We start from the raw sequence: 23,357 nt of genomic DNA on the forward strand, positions 1-23,357 counted from the left end.
GAGGGAGGTTCTGCGACGCATTATGCGATTGCAGAACAGTTCTGCGGCGCATTATGCGACGGCAGAACAGGTCTGCGGCGCATTATGCGACCGCAGAACAGGTCTGCGGGCTGCATAATGACCACAAACAGAGTAAGATTTGCCCAGTTCTGGAGGGTAATTATGCGGCCTATTCTGCGGACTGCATACCCTATTCCGGAGCTTCATTTTTGGGTTTTTATAACCCGACCCTACTTCGATAGAACATATGCCATAGTCAAATTTGTGCAAATTTATGATACTTTTAGAGTGAGAAAGAGTGCTTACTGTGGGGGAGTAGCCTTCAACCTATTATCCATCAATTGTTGCTCAATCTTTGAAGATTAACAAGGAAAACTCACTAGGTCTTCATCCTAGAGGTAAGATTCTACACCCTAGCCCTTAATTTCGAAATTTATCTAAGAATGGATAATTAGCAAGATAATTCTTGGGTATGGGAGTTGTTATCTTGCATGCATGTGTTATCAAAGAATGTGGGAAGGTTGTGAGCTAAAAATGGTAGAGGATGGGTTGGGGAATGATGGAATCCTTCACAAAAGGGCCTTAAAAATATTAATGCACACCTAGTGTTTGATAATGTGCTCAAATGAGCTAGAATCATGACCATCTTCCTAATTTTGGTCCAACTTGTTATATTTCTAAAATATATCGAAGTTGCTAAGAATTCCGGAATGTTTTAGAGTTTAAAGGAAGCTCAATTGAGGTATGTTGGCTAAAACCCCCTTCTTCTTAGAATCGAATCCCACGATATTCATGTAATTGGTGTAAGTCCCAAATTGATCATAATAGAATTGTCTATTCCGATTGTGCTTGTGTTGAAGGATATATGCTCAATATGTATTGTAAATGCTTCATCATATCACCTTATTATTAAGGAAGTGTTCAAAATATGGAATATGTGTTGAAAATATTAAGATTTCAAGTCAAGATCGAAATAAAGGTTGTTATGCCAAATTGTATGAAAAGCCTCTATATGCCTAAGATTTCCAAATTGCTCATATGTGAATTTAATGTCTTTAATGTGAAGCATTATTGTTGTTGATAATGATAATGATGTTTGAATGTGGAAAGGGGAACTGGAATTATGAAATACGGCCAAGTGCCAAGAATGACTTTATAATTGTGGCCACTAGTGCCAATGAATCGAAAGGATATGAAAGAAGTATGATGTGAGATGATTGACTGAAAAAGGTAATGTCTCGGGTGAGACGGCCTAGCCGATCGGGCCGTGATCGGACTCCATGCCGCACATATGGTGGTGATTGTGCTGGAAATTATAATGAAATTGTGGTTATGGTAGATGTCTCAAATGAGACGACCTAGACGATCGGGTCGTGATCGGACTCCATGTAAGAATACGGTGGTATTGTGAATTATGGTATATCGGTACTAAAGATCACCCAACCTAATAATATGGAAATTGACTTGAAAACTTATGTGATCCTTAACTTGATATTTTAGTATTATTTGAAGCTCGTATTGAATTCTTAACTGTTCCCCCTGGTATTATTATTCATTCTATAGAGATGGTATTTAGTTTTACATACTGGTACTATTCGACAGTACTAACGTCCCTTTTGCCGGGAGCGCTGCATCTTTAAATAGACAATGCCATCCAAACTTGCTCAGTTTCCTGCTTCACTTTGTGGCCATTCTACGGCCCGCAGAGTGATTCTAGGGCCGCATAGTGGGCCGCAGAAATGTCTTCTTCCACCAAAAAGTTTCCTTTACTACCCAGTGCACTGTTCAACCAAAAAAGTCCATACCGTGATGAGCAATCTCGCCGCGAAGAATCTCTACATTCGTCAACACAAAAGCCTACTTTGGCACCACGAAACCCTGAGTTTTTAGGCAAAATTTATGGGGCCTTACATCCTCCCCCACTTAGGATCATTCATCCTCGAATAAGGGTCAAAATTCACCATTAGCGCACAATGTGAGTCAGTTGCTACAACACACACCAACAATTCTAATTTTTGACTAACTCCCTAAATTTCCAAAACTTTTGCCAGAGTCTCTCCTGTAATTGGGCCTATCCACCTGCCAGAGAATTCCAAAACCAGTCCTAACAACATATACAGGAACGAATGATGCAACATAACATTAAAACAACACCAGCCGTGGCCTCACGAGAAGTATACCACCAAAACGGAACACTTTTGACATCAACAGTACAAATGATACATAATTCATAGAAGGTAACAATGCCATCATTTTCATAGAACATAACTTTATAAGTACATGGCTATTCAAACAAATAAGGATACTTCTTCTTCATTTTTTCCTCGGCCTCCCAAGTGGCCTCTTCAACTTGCTGGTTTCGCCATAACACTTTCACGGAGGCAATCTCGTTGTTCCTTAATTTTTGGACTTGCCTATCAAGGATGGCAACTGGAATTTCTTCATAAGTCAATTCTTCATTAACCTCAATGGTCTCTACTCTCACATTAACCGACGGATCTCCAACTACCTTCTTCAACATAGACACATGGAATACTGGGTGCACTTATGACATCTCAGGTGGTAGCTCAAGCTTGTAAGCCACCTGACCAATCCTCTGAACGATTCTGTACGGCCCGACATACCTTGAACTGAATTTCCCACTCTTACCAAACCGCATTATACCCTTCATGGGGGAAACCTTCAAAAATACCCAATCATCTTCTTTGAACTCCAAATCCCTACGACGCATATCCGAATAGGACTTTTAACGACTCTGAGCAGTTTCCAATCGCTCCTTAATGATCTTTACTTTTTCCATAGCCTGATGCATGAGGCTTGGCCCTATCAACTCCACTTCCCCAATCTCGAACTACCCAATGGGAGATCTACATCTCCTACCATATAGAGCCTCAAACGGTGCCATCTGAATACTGGCATGATAACAGTTATTGTAGGCAAACCCTATTAGTGGCAAATTATCATCCCAGCTACCTTTGAAGTCAAGAACACAAGCGCGCAACATATCCTTAAGCATTTGAATAGTCCGCTCTGCCTGCCCGCCGGTCTGTGGATGGAAGGTTGTACTAAGATTCACTTGAGTACCCAAACCTTGATGAAATTTCTTCCAAATATTAGCCGTGAACTGTGCCCCTCGATCTGAGATAATAGAAACTGGGGTGCCATGCAACCTGACTATTTCCTTGATGTACAACTGAGCATAATGTTCTGCTGTGTCGGTAGTCTTAACATGTAAGAAGTGTGCTAATTCCGTAAGTCGATCCACAATCACCCAAATCCAGTTAAATTTTTGAGGAGTGCGAGGTATCCCTACCACAAAGTCCATGTTAATCATTTCCCACTTCCACATTGGAATATCTATGTTCTGTGCCAACCCACCGGTCTTTTGGTGTTCGGCCTTCTCTTGCTGACAATTTGGACATCTTGTCACAAAGTCCGCTACGTTCCTCTTCATATCGTTCCACCAATAGACTTCCCTAAGATCATGATACATCTTTGTATAGCTCGGGTGCACGGAATACCTAGAAGTGTGAGCCTCAGTCATGATTCTTTTTTGGAGATCATCCACATTTGGATTACATAGTCGCCCTTGGTACCTTAGTGTACCATCATCCACGCCAAGAGAAAAGGCCATGGTCTTATGTTTTTGAATCCCCTCCAACAATTATACCAACAATGGATCATTGAATTGCTTCTCCATGACATCCACCACAAGCGACAATTCAGAACTATTTTGCACAATCACCCCCCTTCACTAGAGTCCTCAAGACTAACTCCCAAACTAGACAACTGATGAACCTCCTTGGTCAAAGACCTTTGATATGCCTCCAAGTGAGCCAAACTGCCCATAGATTTCCGGCTAAGAGCATCCGCTACAACATTAACCTTCCCTAGATGATACAGGATGTCGATGTCATAATCCTTGAGTAACACAAGCCATCTTTTCTGCCTCAAATTCAATTCCTGCTGTTTGAAAATATATTGCAGGCTCTTATGGTCCATGAATACATCCACATGGACCCCATACAAAAAATGATGCCAAATCGTCAATGCAAAGACCACCGCTGCAAGCTCTAAGTCATGTGTTGGATAGTTCTTTTCATGATTCTTGAGTTGCCTAGAAGCATGCGCTATCACCTTTCCATGTTGCATTAATACACACCCAAGTACGATCCTTGAAGCATCACAACATACCACAAATCCATCTGTACCCTCTGGTAGAGTCAATAACAGTGTCGTAGTTAATCTTGATTTCAACTCTTGGAAGCTCCTTTCACAAGTATCTAACCATTGGAATTTAACCGCCTTCTACGTCAATTTAGTCAACGGAGAGGTAAGAGTAGAGAACCCCTCCACAAATTTTCTATAATATCCAGCTAAGCCCAAGAAACTGCGAATCTCTGTTGGAGTATTAGATCTAGGCCAATTCTTCACGGCTGAAATTTTCTGGGGGTCAACCTCAATTCCTTCTCTAAAGATAACTTGACCCAAGAACATAACAGATTCAAGCCAAAATTCACATTTCGAAAACTTCACATATAACTAGTGCTGATACAGGACCTGCAAAACTGCCCTAAGATGATCGGCATGGTCCTCCTGACTCTGCGAATAAACAAGAATATCGTCAATGAACACTATCACGAAGGAGTCGAGAAAGGTTTGAAGACCCGATTCATAAGATCCATGAAAGTTGCGGGGGCATTTGTTAGCCCGAAAGACATTACCAGAAATTCAAAGTGCCCATACCGGGTCCTGAAAGCTGTTTTCGGAATATCCTGCTCCTTGATCTTCAATTGGTGATACCCGGACCTTAAATCAATCTTGGAGAAGAACTTAACACCCTACAATTGATCAAACAAGTCATCTATCCTTGGTAGTGGGTACTTATTTTTGATTGTAACCTTGTTGAGCTGCCGAGAGTTAATATACATTCTTAGAGACCCACCCTTCTTTCTTACAAATAGAACTGGTGTGCCCCGAGGTGACACACTCAGACAAATGAAACCATTCTCTAACAAATCTTTCAATTGGTCATTTAGATATTTTAATTCTATTGGGGCCATTCTATAAGGTGGAATAGATATAGGCTACGTGCCTGGCATCACATCAATCCCAAAATCAATCTCCCTGTCTAGCGGGATCACAGGGAGCTCATCCGGAAAGACCTCCGAATATTCATTGACAACAGGCGCAGACTCATTTGTAGGTGCCTTAGCATCAGTGTGTGTAACCCGGATAAAATGGTAGATACACCCTTTGTTAATCATCTTTGTGGCCTTAAGGTAAGAAATAAACCTACTCTTAGGCACCACACTATCCCCCTTCCATTCAATCACTTACTCAGTTGGAAATTCAAATCTAACGGTTCTGGTTCGACAGTCAAGCTTAGCGAAACATGAGTAAAGCCAATCCATCCCCATTATTACATCAAAATTGACCATTCCCAATTCAATGAGATTGGCCATGGTGTGTCGATCACGCACCGTGACAACACAATCCCTAAAAACCCACGCGGCTACAATAGACTCACCAACCAGAGTAGATACAGAGAACGGTTCATGGAGCTGTTCCGGTTCTATCCCAAATTCCATAGCAACATAGGGAGTAACATATGACAAAGTGGAACCAGGATTAATAAGAGCATACACATCATGAGATTGGACAGTCAATATACCTGTGACAACATCTGGAGAACCCTCTGAACTCTGGCGACCGCTCATAACATAGAAATGGTTGGGTCCTCCCAAACTTTGTATGCCACCCTAACTGCACCATGCCTTGCGTGTACTGGGGTGACTCAAGCTGGATGAGGTGCTACGGATGTAGTTGCTATAGAACTGGCTGGCTGAGCTGTACCTCTGCCCATGCTCTGTTGAGACGAATGATAATCTCTCTGAATGTGACTCCTCATACCACACCTGTAGCATATGGGCTGGTCCATGTAGCAGATCCCAAAGTGCATCTCCCTACACCTAGGGCATGGGGGCCTCCGCTGCTGCTTAAATCTCCCACCAGACCGACCGTGCTGGTAGGATCCCTTGTTGCCCTAACTGGGCCTAAAATGGTTCCCCTGCTACTGACTGGGCTCCGATGGTGGTGCGCTGACTGAAGATTGATCAAAAGACTGGGACGGCCCTGATGATCCTTCCCTGAAAGTTGTCCTACCACCACCACTAGAAGTACCACTGAAGTTGCCCGCTGACCGGGCCCTGTTGCTACTCTCTCGCTCCATTCTATTCTTCAGTTTGCGGGTCTCTGTCGCTTGAGCAAATGTCACCCTATAACCATAGTTCATATCAGAGTTCAAGGCAACTGTAGCGGCCTCATTAATAATCAAGGGGCTAAGGCCCTGCGCAAATAGGCGCACTCTAGCCTCCATAGCAGGAAACATGTAGATGGCATATTTGGACAGGCGCGCGAATCTCATGTGATACTCCCACACACTCATGCTCCCCTATTTCAGATTCTCAAACTTGGCGGCATGGGCTACCTTAGTTCGGCAGGCAAGAAATGATCAATGAAAGCATAAGCAAATTCACTCCACCTCGCCGGAGGGCTCCCCTCTTCACGGGAGTCCTCCCATATCTCAAACCAAGAATAGGCCACCCCTTTCAGGTGGTAGGAGGTCTACTCTGCTCCCTCCTTCTCAGTAGCACGCATAACTCGGAGGGTCTTGTGCATCTCGTTAATAAAATCCTGGTGGTCCTCCTCAGGATCAGTACTTGTGAACACTGGAGGGTCCAACTGGACAAATCTGTTCACCCTGGAACTAGTGGAATCCCCTGGATGACTAGCCAAAGTGGGTGCAACATCTGATCTCTAGGCCTGAGAAGCCACTATTTGAGCCAACATCTGTATGGCTCCCCTAAGATCCGCATCAGATACACCAATCGTTGCAACCTCAGTAGGTGCAGGAACTGGTGCGGGCTAACCAGGTGTAGTAGAAGCAGGCAGTGTAGTAGTCGGGGGAATATTCTCACCCCTCGGATGTTCACCTGTATCATCAAGTAAAGGATAAACTGCCACTCCTGGGGTGGCATTGTCTCCTTGTCTAGTTCTTGCTTTCTTCCTAGGCGCCATGTACTGAAAATTAGAGCAGTGCACGAGTTAAAGGAGGAATAATCTTACAATCAGCTTTATCGCACGATCTAGAATATCAAAGAAGGGTGTTATTCCTAAATGCCCAAGTAGCCTCCTAATGGTAGATGTGGTCAACAACACACCGATAAGAAGGACTCTACTAGACACGGCTCCGAGACATCCAAGGACAATTTAAAACCTTAGGCTCTGATACCAAGTTTGTCATGCTCTGACCTCGGGGAGGGCGACCGACGCTCAACAGAGTTACCTCGATCGAGCAAGCCTGCACAGTGCCATCTACCCAACTCACCCACAAATAAAGAGAAGAATACATTTCATTAATAAGTCAATAAGAAGTCATGTGAACAACACCGGTTCATTTTCATTAGTTACGTCATTAACAAGTCTTCAAAATAGTACGTTGTACAATCATAGTTAAAGTGGAACAGATGATACCATTACAACATATTCAGTTAACTTTCCCAAAAATAGATACAACCCACACTATGTCTACGGAGCCTCTAACAGGAATAGAAGAGTGCTATGACACTGCCGGCAACAAGGCCCCAACTATACCTCAAAATGCTATGTACAAAGGGTAGAAGAAGGGTAGAAGATATAAGACCCCGAAATGAAGTGGGGCTCACCAAATTAGCTGAGGATAGGGTGTGCTGCTATCACTGATCAATACCACCTGCTATGGAACCACCTGCATCCATTAAAGATGCACCGCCTCCCGGCAAAAGGGACGTTAGTACATATAGAATAGTACTAGTATGTAAAACTAAACCCCCTCTCAATAGAATGAGCAACAGTAAACGGAGAATAAAACATGATATCAATAAGGGACTCAAACGGTATCAAAGTGCCACATTAGGGGAAACATAAATTCCAAATAGGTTTCGGTAATTTAAGTTAGGAGATCTTTAGCACCGATGTACCTCCGTGTTTTAGCACGAAGTCCAATCTCAGTCCGACTGGCTAAGCCGTCTCACCCCGAGACATACACTCACAATACAACCATGTGCGCGACATGGTATCTGATCTCAGCCCCATCGGCTAAGCCGTCTCACCACAATGTCGTGTGGGTCGACATTACATCATATCTAGATAGCACTAATCTCATCCCATTTAAGGGGAAAACATCTCAACACACCAATCTCATCCCATATAAGGGGAAACAGTCTCATCACATTAACATGGGGATTTACCCCTCAATCATTCCTACACCGACACATGTAGTTTCGGTGTTAGGTTGTTCCGACCTACCCTTCCTCGGTGGCTAATCGATACTCCCATGTTATTAAAAGTATTTAACTCTCAATTCATATTCTTTTACATGTCATTCATTTTATCGACATCATTGGCCATAACACAATATCATTCTTAGCGCATTGCTCACTATTCCATTTTCAATCATTATCATTAATAATCAACAACAAGGCCTTTCAAATTAAGACTTTAATCACATACTTGAGCAAATTATGTCTTAGGCACATATGACTTCTTACACAATTAACATGGTATCTTTCATAAGAATTCATGCTTTCAAATCATAACATAGTAACACACAGCCCATACTTAAACCACATCGTCAAACAATTAACTTATCATAGCAAAAATCTTTGGAATGCATATTGAACACATAATTATTTCAACACAAGGCTTATTTGACAACAATTCTATTTATAAAGGGCATCACGAGACTTACAAGGACATTGCGGGGTTCAATTCTAAGAGAAGGGTTTAGCCAACATACCTTTCCTCGAGCCTTTTTAAATTACTACAATGTTCTGGAATTTATAGCTTCTTCGATCTAGTTGGAAATATAGCAAAATTGAACATAAATTAGGAGAGAGTTTATGGTTCTACCTCATTTGAGCATTTTATCAAACACTAGGTGGGTATTATGATTTTAAGGTCCTCCCATGGTGGATTCTTTCACCCCACTACCCAAAGTCTACCCAATTTAGCTCAACATTCTTCCCCCAACCCTTGATAATACATGCATGTAAAAATAAATAACTCCCATACCCAAGAATTGACTTACTAATTACCTATTATCAATTAGAATCATGAAATTGAGGGCTATGGAGTAGAAACTTACCTCTAGGATGAAGACCTAGTGATTTCTTCGTACAATTTCTTCAACTTTGAGCAAGAATTGATGGATGATGGGCTTAGGAACTCCCCCACTCCTTGGCGCTCCCCCTCTCTAGAATGTATGTTTCTGCTTTAGAAGTGGTCCATTACTCTAATATATTGAAATAGGGTCCGGTAAAAAAATTAGAAAAAAGGAGCCCCGTCACAGATCTGCGATCGCATATGCGACCGCATAATGCTTTTGCAGTCCGCAAAATGGGCCGCGAAATAACCCCCGGAACTGGGCACTCCTGCCCCAGTCTGCGGCCATTATGCGGTCCGCAGACCTATTCTGCGGTCACATAATGCGCCGAAGAACCTCCCTTCGGAAAAATCTTCATGCTGGTTCTGCGGTCGATGTGCGGCCCGCGAAATGGTTTTGCGACCGCATAATTGACCGCACAATGCCATCCAAACTTGCCCAGTTTCCTACTTCACTCTGTGGTCATTCTGCGGCCCGCAAAGTAATTCTACGGCCGCATAGTGGGCCGCAGAAATGTCTTCTTATGCCAAAAATTTTCCTTTACTCCCCAGCGCACTGTTCAACCCAAAAAGTCCGTACCACAGCGAGCAATCTCGCCACGAAGAATCTCTACATTCATCAACACAAAAGCCTACTTTGGCACCACGAAAACCCGGGTTTTTAGGAGAAATTTATAGGGCCTTACATTCTCCACACTTAGGATCATTCATCCTCGAATGAGGGTCTAAATTCACCATTAGCGCACAATGTGACTCAGTTGCTACAACACACACTAGCAGTTCTAATTTTTGACTAACTCCCTAAATTTTCAAATATTTTGCTAGAGTCTCCCTTGTAATTGGACCTATCCACATGCCAGAGAATCCCAAAACCAGTCCTAACAACATATACAGGAACCAACGACACAACATAACATTAAAACAATGCCAACCGTGGCCTCACGAGCAGTATACCACCAAAAAAGAACGCTTTTAACATCAACGGTACAAATGATACTTAATTCGTAGAAGGTAACTCTTAGAATTTTTATAGAACACAACTTTATAAATACATGGCTATTCAAATAAATAAGGATACTTCTTCTTCATTTCTTCCTCGGCCTCCCAAGTGGCCTCTTCAACTTGCTGGTTTCGCCATAACACTTTCACGGAGGCAATCTCTTTGTTCCTCAATTTTCGGACTTGCCTATCAAGGATGGCAACTTGAATTTCTTCATAAGTCAATTCTTCATTAACCTCAATGGTCTCTACTGTCACAATAACCGACGGATCTCCAACTACCTTCTTCAACATAAACACATGGAATACCAGGTGCACTAATGACATCTCAGGTAGTAGCTCAAGCTTGTACGCTACCTGACTAATCCTCTGAATGATTCTGTATGGCCAGACATACCTTGGACTCAATTTCCCTTTCTTACCAAATCGCATTATACCCTTTATGGGGGAAACCTTTAAGAATGCCCAATCATCTTCTTTGAACTCCAAATCCATGCGATGCATATCCGAATAGGACTTTTGATGACTTTTAGCATTTTTGAACTACTCCTTAATGATCTTAACGTTTTTCATAGCCTGATGCACGAGGTCTGGCCCTATCAACTTCGCTTCCCCAATCTCGAACCACCCAATGAGAGATCTACATCTCCTACTATATAGAGCCTTGAATGGTGCCATCTGAATGCTGGCATGATAACTGTTGTTGTAGGCAAACTCTATTAGCGGCAAATGATCATCCCAACTACCTTTGAAGTCAAGAACACAAGCGCACAACATATCCTCAAGCGTCTGAATAGTCCACTCTACCTGCCCGTCGGTCTGTGGATGGAAGGATACTATGATTCACTTGAGTACCCAAACCTTGCTGAAATTTCTTCCAAAACTTAGCCGTGAAACTGTGCCCCTCGATCTGAGATAATAGAAACTGGGGTGCCATGCAACCTGACTATTTTCTTGATGTACAACTGAGCATACTATTCTGCTGTATCGGTAATCTTAGTAGGTAAGAAGTGTGCTAATTTCATGAGTGGATCCACATTCACCCAAATTTATGGCACCACAAACCCCCGGGGTTTTAGGAAAAATTTATGGGTCCTTATACCCAGACCAGCATACTAAATACTTTGATACAAGTAAGCATTGCACATATCATGTAGATTTTTCGAGACATGATACCGAAGATTGCTGTGGTCTAAGGAATGAGATCAGAATGTTGATTAAGAGTAGAGCTATCCAATGTACCCCAATCCCAACAAATGTGAACCACAACCCACTACCAAACCACAAAAATCAAGGGGTAAACATGATCACCTTGGAGGAAGAATATGGTCTAAAGGGAACCATCGTTACCATTGGGAACACTAAAGTAGTAAGGACAACTCCTTGGCGGCCCCGTTAATCAAAATAGAATTGAAGCCACCAGTAATGATCCAGACATATCATCCATGGCCTGTCATAGCCATCAAAGAGGATTGAAATCATAATTACAAGCCAATTCCGTGGGATTATCAAGCAAAGGGAAAGTGAAAAATAATAGAAACTGTGGCAGCTCATAGGATGACCCGGTCAGGAAAATGCTACGATCCTAAGGAATTGAATCGAGTAAATCAAAATAGAGAAGAACCAGAGGAGAAATATAATGATGCATAGGCAGGAAAATTCTGGAGCAAGATGCCGGTTAAGGAGTACTCTATCGAGGAACAACTAAAAAAGACCCCTACGCACATATCAATTATAGATTTGCTGATGAGTTCTATCAGCCACAGAGACACTTTATTGAAAGTATTGAGTGGAGTAAGCGTTCTAGGAAACACCACTAGTGAGGCACTGACATCGACTATCGGAAGATGGTGGAGTCTAGTAAGGTCTCTTTTCAAAAGTATGAGCTTGCTGCGGAGGGAGTAGATCACAACCGAGCTCTACACATTAATGTCAAGTGTGGAGATACGGTCATAACTTGAGTTATGGTTGACGGGGGATCTAGAGTGAACATTTGCATGTTATTCACTTGTAGAAATTGGGTATCCATATAAGAGAGGTGAAAGAAAGCCATGTGCGGGTAAGGGCTTTCGACGGATCGCTGAAAGACATCATTGGGGAAATTTATTTAGCTTTGCAAGTTGGACCCATTGAGTTCCCGGTGTTATTCAAAGTGATGGACATCTCTTCCTCTTACAACCTACTACTAGGGAGGCCATGGATACACATGGCAAGGGCAGTTCCTTCCACTCTATAACAATGCATGAAGTTTGAATGGCATTGGCAGGAAATAATGATTCATGGAGAATCGAGTCATCCAGCTTATTCAGAACACACGTTTCCTTTCATAGAGGGATTATATGGGGTGACCATTCATGAGGTCGAGATCATGCAAACAATGAAAATGGAAAATAATGAATGGTTCCACAACACACAGCCGTCATATGGGTCAGGGAGATGATGAAATATGGGTATAAGCCAGGATCTGGGCTCGGAGCAAGGTCTAACGGGATAAAAGAGCCAATATAACTAAAGCAATAGAAGGGTACTACTGATTTAGGATACCAACCTCCAATCGGAGGGGTCCATAACAGTGACCCCAGGAAGAATGTTTTCGTGCCAGAGCATGTTCTGAGTCCGGGTCAGAGCTCAATGCAAGAAGAGGATATCATCGATGTGATCGGAATGTTATTTGTGGTGATGATCAAGGAATGCTGCGGTAAAGCTGACATCAAGACACCGACCATTAGGGATGCCAAACTAGGAGAGACATTGCAAAACTGGATAGCTAGTCCATCTCTGGTTCGCCAGGAGTCTTGGTAGTGTGGATTTGTAGTAATATTTTGAACATTTCATGACCAATTAAGGCTTGAATCATGCTGACACTTTTTGTTAAACTGCCTCTTTGAACGCTAAGACGTTCCTTTCAATGAAATACAATTTTGTTCTTCCTGAAGTATTACGCAAATTTATTTTAATTTATAATCGCATTTTCTTTTTAGTGATCAAATTAATAAAAAATCTCATTCCACGATTTTGACATGTAACAAAACGCTTGAACAAAGCGTTAACAACATGGCAATGTGACGACCCGATAAGTCGTTTTGAGTTCTAGCCCTTATTTTCGTATTTCGAGTCCTCTATTAGCCCCATTTGATGTTTCTTGATTTGTGTGCACAGTCCGTGCCTTTTTCCGTAAAGTTTTTACGTAAACATTTGAAGAAGATATAATTTTTGGCTTTAAAAATAACTTTAGTTGACTACGGTCAATATTTTGTGTAAAGAACTCTGAGTCGGTGTTTTGATGCTTCCGGTAGGTCTGTATTATAACTTTGGAGTTGGGCTCATGCCCATAATTAATTTGGAGGTCCCCATATTGATTTGACTTGTTTTACCAAAAGTTAGCAATTTGGAAGTTTGAAATTTTCCTAGGTTTGACCCTAGTTTGACTTTATGGATAACGACTTCAATTTTTTTTTTGAGATTGGTATAGGTCCGTTTTTCTATTTGAAACTTGTCTGTAAAATTTGGTGCTAATCAGATTTGGTCTGATAGATTCAGACGCTTAGTTGTGATTCTAGATGTTCTTGAGTTTTCCTTTGAAATTTCATTAGTTTTGATGTTTAATTTGTAGTTTTAGGTGTTATTTTTATATTTTGATCGTGCGATCAAGTTTTTATGATGTTATTACACTTGTATGCATGTTTGGTTTGGAGCCCGAGGGACTCGAGTGAGTTTTAGACGTGTTTCAGATGAGTTTGGATATTGTTAGGACTGCTAGTGCGTTGCTGCTTCTATTGCTGGTCTGCAGATATCGCATTTGCAAGGTCTGGCATACAAATGCGAGCCTCGATTTTGCGATCAAGACATTACATTTGCGAGTAGGGAGCCTGGGCTGGGTAATCTCGCAATTGCGAGGAAATGATTCGCATTTGCGAACTAGCTGAGATCGCATTTGCGATCTCAGAGTCGCATTTGCGACGTAGAGTTCTAAAGGGTGAGCTTCGCATTTGCAAAGTATTGTCCGCATTTGCGAAGGGGGTCTGTTCGCATTTGCGGACATTTTGTCGCATTTGCAACTTTAGCAGGCTGGGGACACATTCGCAATTACTACCTATTTCTCACATTTGTGATGTTCGCAATCGCGAACAAGAGTTTGCATTTGCGACATTCGCAACTGGGTAAAAGATGAAAAAATTGGAAGTTAGCTCATTTTACACCATTTTCAACCCTAAACACTCTAGAGTCGATTTTTCAAAAGATTATTCTTCCCAAAATCATTGGTAATCAACTTTAATCTATTTTCTTTCAGTTACCCAATACGTTTCATGAGATTTCAACATCAAATCTAGGATTTTCATGGTAGAAATTAAGGATTTGGGTAGAAATTGGGGATTTAATAAAATTGATATTTATATCTCAAATTGAGGTCACCACATAACCGGGCTCGGGGGTGAATGGGTAATCGAGGTTTGATCCAAATCACGGGTGTTAACCTAGCAAGCTCGGGTTGACTTTTCTTGACTTTATCCAAATTCATTAAAGATTGAATCTATTTCACTCGTGGGTAGTTTCTAAAGACTATTTTGAATTATTTGAACTATATTTGGCTATATTTGATTGGTTTGGAGGCTAATTCTAAAGGCAAGGCCGTGGTTGGGCGATTGACTTAGTTGCGGAGTGAGATAAGTGTCGTGGTTAACCTGGACTTGAGTGATTAGGACTTGTTGGACTAATTGTTATGTGAATTATGTGCGGGGATGGCGTATATGTAAGGTGACGAGTATATATACGTTGTTATTGGGTTAAAGCATGCGGGTGGAAATTATTTTATTATATTATGTTGTTTCCATGACTATGTTTCCCATGTCGTAGTTAGATTATTACTTCTTTAATTGTCCGCTTTCACATCTATTGGTTATTATGGAGCTGTTAGAATTTTGAAAGTTGAGATGAATTATCATTACACTGATATTGAAGTGAAATAGCTTCCCAACTTGTTTTGCTATTTTGGATTAATATTGTTGCTTGGTGGAAGAGTGAAAAGCATGAAGGATATTGCCATGCCTTATTTGCATGCAATAAAATTTATTGAGAGATTGTGAGGTTTAAAGTACGAAGGGTAATGCAGTGCATTGATTGCTTATTATCATTTATCAAATCATGCGAGGTTGAGAGTAAAAGCACGAAGGGTGATGCCGTGCTATTTTATTTATGATATTACTTGGTGAGGACGAGAGTAAAAGCACGAAGAGTAATGCCGTGCCATTATTGGTTTCTTTGCTTTACTTGGATATCCGATTGATGATTTACTTGGTTGAATTATTATTGTTTCTTTTCGGAGAAAGGTTATTCGGTGATTTTGTACATGCCATTCTTTTGTACTACCATTACTTCATGTCCCATCCCAATCAATACTTTAACTGTCCTACTTATTATTTTGTTGCTTTATATATATACTTGTACATGATTTATGTAGGTGTCTTGTCATATCCTCGTCACTACCTCTCCGGGGTTAGACTCGACACTTAGAAGTATATTGGGTGAGTTGTACTCATACTACAGTTCTGCACTTCTTGTACAAATACTAGTGTTGGTCCTAGCGGCATTTAGTGTCATCTTTGCTCAGATTCAGTTGCATAATAGGTGCATGGCGTCCACAACACTGAAGTCCCCTTTCTTTATCTAGATTACTATTTATTTAGCTCCAAACAATCGTATTTTGTTTCAGACCGTCTATGTAGTATTGTAGTTTCTCATGTACTTGTGACTCAGGATTTCTAGGAGTAGTTAGCATCGCGTTATTTCTATTAACACTGTGTTAAATTCTGAGTTTATTTTATCGTTAAATATCATTACTTTGTGTTAATTATTAAAAACTGGCTAATTAATTTAATAACATTAGCTTACCTAGCAAGTAGATGTTAGGCGTCATCACGGTCCCGAGGTTGTGAATTTCAGGTCGTGACAGCCGGATTACGAGAAATATGATGAAAGTATGATGCCCGAGAATTTACCGCAAGAAATTGAACATTTAGAAAGTTAGAAGAAACCCAACCTCAAGCAGACAGAGGTAATCAATCTGGGGGATGAAGAAGAGGTGAAGGAAACTCGAATTAGCATCCACCTAAAAGCAAAACAAAAGAGTGGACTGGTGGAGCCACTTCAAAAATACATTGACGTGTTCGCTAGGTCGTATGATTATATGCCTGGGTTGAGTACTGACATTGTCTCACATCGATTGTCCCCCAATCCTGCCAGACCTCTAGTCAAGCAGAAACCAAGAAAGTTCAAGCCTGATTTGAGTATGAGAATCAAAGAAGAAGTCACTAAGCAAATAGAAGAAAATGTGGTAAGAGTCAAAAATTACCCCACCTTGTTAGCCAATATAGTACCAGTGCCTAAGAAGGACAGGAAAATTAGGACATGTGTGGATTATCGAGATCTCAACAAAGCCAGTCCCAAAGATGAGTTTCCTTTGCCAAATATCCACTTTCTCATTGACAACTATGCAAAACATGATCTACAATCGTTCATGGATTGTTTTGCCGGATATCACCGGATTTTGATGCGTGAAAAAGATGTAGAGAAGATATCATTCATCATACCATGGGGAGTCTACTATTACAGGGTCATTCCATTTGGTCTCAAGAACACCAGTGCCACCTATACGAGAGCTATGAATACTCTTTTTCATGACATTATCCAAAAGGAAATCAAAGTATACGTGGATGATGTAATCATCAAGTCACGCAAGAGTACGAATCTTTCAAGTGATCTACGGAAGTTCTTCGAATAGTTACGAAGGTAGAATTTGAAGTTGAACCCTACAAAGTGTGCATTCGAAGTTCCCGCTAGGAAGTTGTTGGGTTTCATCGTCAGCAGGAAAGGGATAGAGCTAGATCCCTCAAGAATCAAGGCTATTCAAGACTTGCCTCATCCTAAAAGCAAGAAGGACGTAATGAGCTTCCTTGGGAAACTGAACTAAATATGTCGATACATAACCCAATCAACAGTGATCTACGAACAAATTTTCAAGCTATTGAAGAAAGATGTTGCCATGAAATGGACGAAGGAACGCCAAAAAGCTTTCGATAGAATTAAGGAATACATGTCTAGCCCGCTAGTGTTGGTTCCTCCTGATCTAGGAAAGCCGTTCTTAGTATATATATCCATCTTGGATGATGATTTTGGATGTGTGTTGGGGCAACACGATGAGACTGGAGAGAAGGAGCAGGCTATCTACTACCTCAGTAAGAAATTCACGTCGTACGAAGCCAGATACACCTTGTTGGAACAGACGTGTTGTGCTTTAACTTTGATCACCCAAAAGATTAGGTACTACCTGTCAGCATACACCATGTATCTGATATCCATACTCGACCCTCTTAAGTTCATCTTCCAGAAGCCAATGCCAACTGGAAAGCTAGCAAGGTGGCAGATCCTTCTCAGTGAATTCGACATTGTGTACGTGATGCAAAAGGCTATTAAGGGACGCTCTGGCTGATCACCTTGCTGAAAACTCGTAAGACAAAGAGTACGAGCCACTTACCATATACTTCCCAGACGAAGAGGTACTATTTATAGGAGAATAGATTTCGGCGTCTTACCCATGGTGGAGGATGTTCTTCGATGGAGCTCCAAACATCAAGGGAGTAGGGATTGGGGCAGTCTTACTCTATGAATCAGGACAACATTATTCTATTTCTGCCAAGATAATGTTCCCATGCACAAATAATATGGGAGTACGAAGCATGAATCCTTGGGATCAGGATGGCGGTAGATATGAACATCTTTTGGTCATAGGAGATTCTGATTTGCCGATCCACCAAGTCCAAGGAGAATGGAAAACCAAGAACGTCAAGATTCTTCCGTACTTGTATTGTGTGAAAGAATTGTGTAAGAAGTTCACCATGCTTGAGTTCAATCATGTTACAAGAATCTAGAATGAATTCGTCGATGCTCTTGCAACATTATCATCCATGATTCAACACCCGAACAAGAATTATATTTACCCTATTGAGGTGGAGATCTGGGACCAACATGCGTATTGCTTTCAAATAGATGAAGAACCAGATGGTAAGCCTTGGTATCATGACATCAAAATGTTTCTTGGGACAAGGGATTACCTAGAGAATGCTACTACCGGTGAGGACCAGGCATTAAGGAGATTGGAAAACCACTTTTCCCTTAACCGGGAAGTCCTATATAGGAGGACCCCAGACTAGGGTCTGTTAAGGTGTGTTGATGCTGCTGAAGCAACAAGACTATTGGAGGAAATACATACAGGGACGTGCGATCCTACATGAACAACTTTACCTTAGCCAAGAAGATTCTGAGGGCAGGATATTTTTGGATGACCATGGAAAAGGATAACATTCGCTACGTGCAGAAATGTCATAAGTGTTAGATTCATGGGGATTTTTAGGGTCCCACCAAATGAGCTAAATGTGATGGGTTCTCCTTAGACGTTCGCTGCTTGGGGCATGGATGTGATCGGACCCATAGAATCGGCCGCATCAAATGGGCGTGGTGAATTTGATTATTTCACCAAATGGGTCGAAGCTTCTACATATAAAGTCGTTAAGAAGAAGGTGGTGGCAGATTTCGTCCGTAACAACATAGTATGCCAATTTGGGATCCCAAAATCAATAATAACTAACATTACAGCAAATCTCAACAGTGATCTCATGAGAAAAATTTGTGAGAGGTTTAGAATTTTCCATCGCAATTCCACTACATACATGTCACAGATTAATGGAGCAGTTGAAGCAGCCAACAAAAACATCAAGAGGATCTTGCGAAAGATAGTATAAAACCACACACAATGGCATGAGAAACTATCATTTACACTACTTGGCTATCACACCACAATGAGGACGTCTACCAGGGCAACGCCATACACGTTTGTATATTGTACTGAAGTTGTAATACCCGCAGAGGTCGATATACCTTCTTTAAGGATTATTCAGGAGGCCAAGCTAGACAATGAAGAATGGATACATATCAGGCAGGAACAACTAATGCTCATCGATGAGAATAGGTTGGACGCAATTTGTTATGCTCAGCTTTATCAAAATATGATGACCAAGGCATCCAACAAGAAATTGAAACCTCGGTAGTTCACACTAGGAAAACTGGTCTTAAAGAAGATAGTTCTCCATCAAGAGGAAGCTAAAGGAAATTTCGAACCAAATTTGCAAGGTCCATATGTGATCCATAGCGTATTGTCAGGATGAGCATTAATCTTAGCAAAAATGGATGGCAAAGTTAGCACAAAGCCCATCATTTCAGACGCAATCAAGAAGTACTGCATTGAAGACAATTAAGTTAGGTTTTTGTGTAATAGAACTATGCTTGACCTGACTTACCACAGTGGGATACGTAGGCAACCCATGTACAGTCCAGTCCCATTTGTAATAGAACCAAAATATCATTTCCATGTATTCGGAACTACGGCATGACTTGATTTCTTTTGGCATGAATGCGTAGGAAATCCATGTTGGATTCAGTTATTTATTGTAATCGAACTACGTTTTGACCTGATTTCATTTGGATATGTAGGCAGTCTGAGTCAGATTCGGTCATATAATTCTAAAATTCTATTTTTGTCACTTTCATACCTATTGTAATCGAACTACGTTTTGACCTGATTCCATTTGGACACGTAGGCAACCTGAGTAAGGCTCAGTCACTTCAATATCTCATTTATTCATACCCTCAAACTACGTTCAGACCTGATCCTTTTGGATATATAGGCAACCTGAAAGGGTTCGGTCATCACTCTAGGAAAGCCTTTGTAATGTATTTTCTAGATTAGGAAATAATCGCAACAGTAAACTTAATTCATTGTAAGGGGCACATCCTGAAAGGCATCATCAATAAGGCAGAGTCATCCAAATATGATATTCGTTTGAAGAAGTTCAGCGGTTTCTAAATGTGTCATAGTCCGGAGCGACGATGTTTATCGTAAATATAAATGATTTTTTCAAAATTCTTTTCTAAAAATGCTTGTCACACTTTTCCACCTGCCAATCCTCATGGCATAGATCACCACAGTCGGAAGGAGCATGAAGGAATCCAGAGCAAGGCCATGTTTACGGTCAACACAAACAAACATCCCTTCCCACTAAGAATATTTTTTTGAGCGCACGATTGACAACGTCAGATAGCGTAAACCAGAACCAGAATCATTGCTAGATTCGCTACAGCCTCATGAGCTTTCGACTCTTTTTTACTTCATTACTTAATTAGTTTTAATCTCATAAAGCTAAAAATAAACTTTCAATTTTTGCTGGTATCCCAGAGTCAAATCAGAGATTTCAAATAGATCATTGCAAACCTCATCACATCTTAGCCAATCAAAGGCTGGTTCATTCAAATTACGTCATATGTCTTGCCGATCGACGACCGCAAATCTAGTCCCATCAACGAGAGGGGCCAAACATAGAAAAATGACCCTGCAGTCAAAAGTATCTCTTGGGCATGCTCTTTTCTATTCTTGTTTTAGTTTGGATGTCTTGATTTTTTTATTATGTGGCTTACATGCGCATTTACGCTCTTGTTTATTCCAAGCTCAAACCTTTTGCCACAGGGAAATTCCTAGTTAAAGATCAAAGTGAAATACTCCATCACTCGGAGATTCTAAGTCAAAGATCAAAGTCAAAGTTCAAAGTCAAAATTCAAAGTCAAAGTTTAAAGTCAAATGCTCCGACAACTTTAGAACGGTATAAAGCCCGGCTAACCCTTATAGTCAAAGTTCAAACACCCAGTCTCCAGAATCCCAAACAATGCTCCACAACTCAGAGGCTTTAAATTCAAATATCCATTCCCTGGAATCCCAAATAATGCTCCATGACTTGAAGGTTTCAAATTCAAACATCCCATTGCCCAGAGATCCCAAATAAAGTTCTGTCGGAAGCCAAACATTATCATTTCACATATTTACATTATATCCTAACATATCTGCTTCAAAAAATATGGGTATATGTGTAACTTCCTTTTGCAGGTCAAACACTTTAACGTGGAACTGTGTCTAAGCAGCAAACTAGGTTACATCGCTAATGAGGGACATCAAACTCATAAGAAAGCCAAGGATCCGATCTCTAGCTCAACTCGACCAGTAAATTCTGAACTATCAAAATCTCTCAAAATCTCTAATCAAGCTGTGACTCAGAAGGCGTTTTGAATCTCAAAATCTCTCCGCCTTACGGTATTGTCATAACACGATACTAGGGCAATCCCTGCAAGCATAATTCATTTCAAATTATCATTTCATAACTACATATGGCCTGATCCTCATTGAACCCGAGGTTGTAAGCGATTCAATAGAAAGAATTCGGCCATAACCTCATAGTTAATTGTATTCAAAACTCCATATGCCTTCTTGCTGTATGTGCCTAAAGTCGAGGCAAAATTGGCCATAGAGTCAATTTCTATGCCCATATAATTTTTTATCATCTTCGGTCAAAGAGAGGCAGCTGTTGACGGCCAATTTTGGCCCTCCCTTTTTTCTAATTAACTTATTACGCTTCTTGATCAACAGTGGCGTATTAAAGTATTTTTAAAATTATTATTTTTCTAAAAAATAAAATATAATATATAATAAGTAATAATAGCAGTGATACTAGTTGTTAATATCAATCATATGCCTATAATTATATAGTAGTAATTTAATTTAAGTAATTACGGTTATATCACCCCTATTATTTTAATCGGTTAACCAATAAACCTTTTGTAGTATTATGTACATCTATAAGGTGTTTTAACTATTTTAATTATATGAAATTAGCGTATCAATATACATACGTATAATAAGAAGTTTAATTAATTTAATTATGATAAAAGGGGTTAAGATTTAAATATGTTATACTTGTAATTGATGAATTTTAATTAAAATGTCTATAGATTAATTTCATATTTTCATCCTTCTCTTTCAAAAAACCAAAAAAACAAATGGCCCTAAAATGTCTTCGACCCGTCCAGGCCCAAAACAAATACAGAGACCCTCCTTACTTGGCAATCCATTCCTTATTTCCTCTATTAATCATGCTTCACCACGTCAGCGTCTCAAAGCCCCTCACAAAACAAACACACTCCACATGGACCGTTGATCGCATTTATCAACAATCCAGATTAATTGTGCCTTTCCCTTCTAAATTTAATTACGTCATTTTAATCCCAATCGCTAGATCAAAATAGTCCAACAACTCATGTTTTATCTCCCATTATCGGTTTCCTTTTATTTTTAGTGCGAAAATCCAGAGTCGTCGATCTAGTTGATCCAACAACCCACATTAGTTCCCTCACATTAAACATACACAGACTCCCCTAAACCCTAATCACTTCTTTCATACCAGATGACCCCATTTCCACATTCTCTCATTTCTCTCTCATCCTCTCTTTTCTGAAACTTCCCCGAACCTAGCACAAATTGGTGCAAAATCACTGAGAGATCACTATAAGACCACCACCATCACTATTAGCTGAGAATCTAGCCGAAAACATTCTCATTCTCATCATCCCCTTTAAAATATCAAACTTCGAAACCCTAGCTTCAAACATGAATGCCACAGAACCTAATCATCACGCATTAATTCATTCAAATATTCCATTAAAGCTCTGCATGCACCTCCAGATTCAAAAGAATCTTGACCTCGTCGTGACATCTGATGACCCAGAGGTCAAATGCAAGGACCTCTAGGCAAAGGCTTTGTCCAAAGGTCCATCAGCTTCAAACGAATATTTCTCTGTCACTTTTAGAAGGAAAATCTTCACCCCTTTTTCCCTCTGATTTTTATCATCTTTTTCCTTTGATTTCGTCATGGGTTTTCACCAGTGTTCATTATTGTTCTTTGTCCTCTATTTGTTTTGAATCTGAGAGAATTCAAAATCTCAAATCCTAAGCCCCAATCTTTGGGCTATAAATACCGACCTTAGTGCCTTCACCTAAAAACAAACAAGTAAAGCAAATGCAACTACACTAAAGTATAAATGTCATGACCCAAATCCCAACCTGTCGTGATGGCACCTATCACGTTACTAGGAAAGCCGACAATTACATAATAACTATGCATCTGAATAAAAAACATGATTTTTTTAACAAGTTCAACATTGGAAAATCTCATAAGTAACTGATAAAAATAACTGAAACTCAACGACAACAAATTCCAAAA

General features: G+C 40.5%; 1 protein-coding gene across 1 annotated transcript; it reads right to left on the reverse strand.

The window, feature by feature from the left end:
* Nucleotides 1-6,073: 6,073 nt before the first annotated feature.
* On the reverse strand, nt 6,074-6,448 carry LOC138891382 (uncharacterized). The gene has a single exon (XM_070198209.1). It carries the CDS (start codon nt 6,446-6,448, stop codon nt 6,074-6,076), a length of 375 nt encoding a protein of 124 aa, XP_070054310.1.
* Nucleotides 6,449-23,357: the final 16,909 nt, after the last annotated feature.

The sequence above is a fragment of the Nicotiana tomentosiformis genome, chromosome 3, assembly GCF_000390325.3.
Source record: "Nicotiana tomentosiformis chromosome 3, ASM39032v3, whole genome shotgun sequence".
In the NCBI taxonomy this organism is placed as follows: Eukaryota; Viridiplantae; Streptophyta; class Magnoliopsida; order Solanales; family Solanaceae; genus Nicotiana; species Nicotiana tomentosiformis.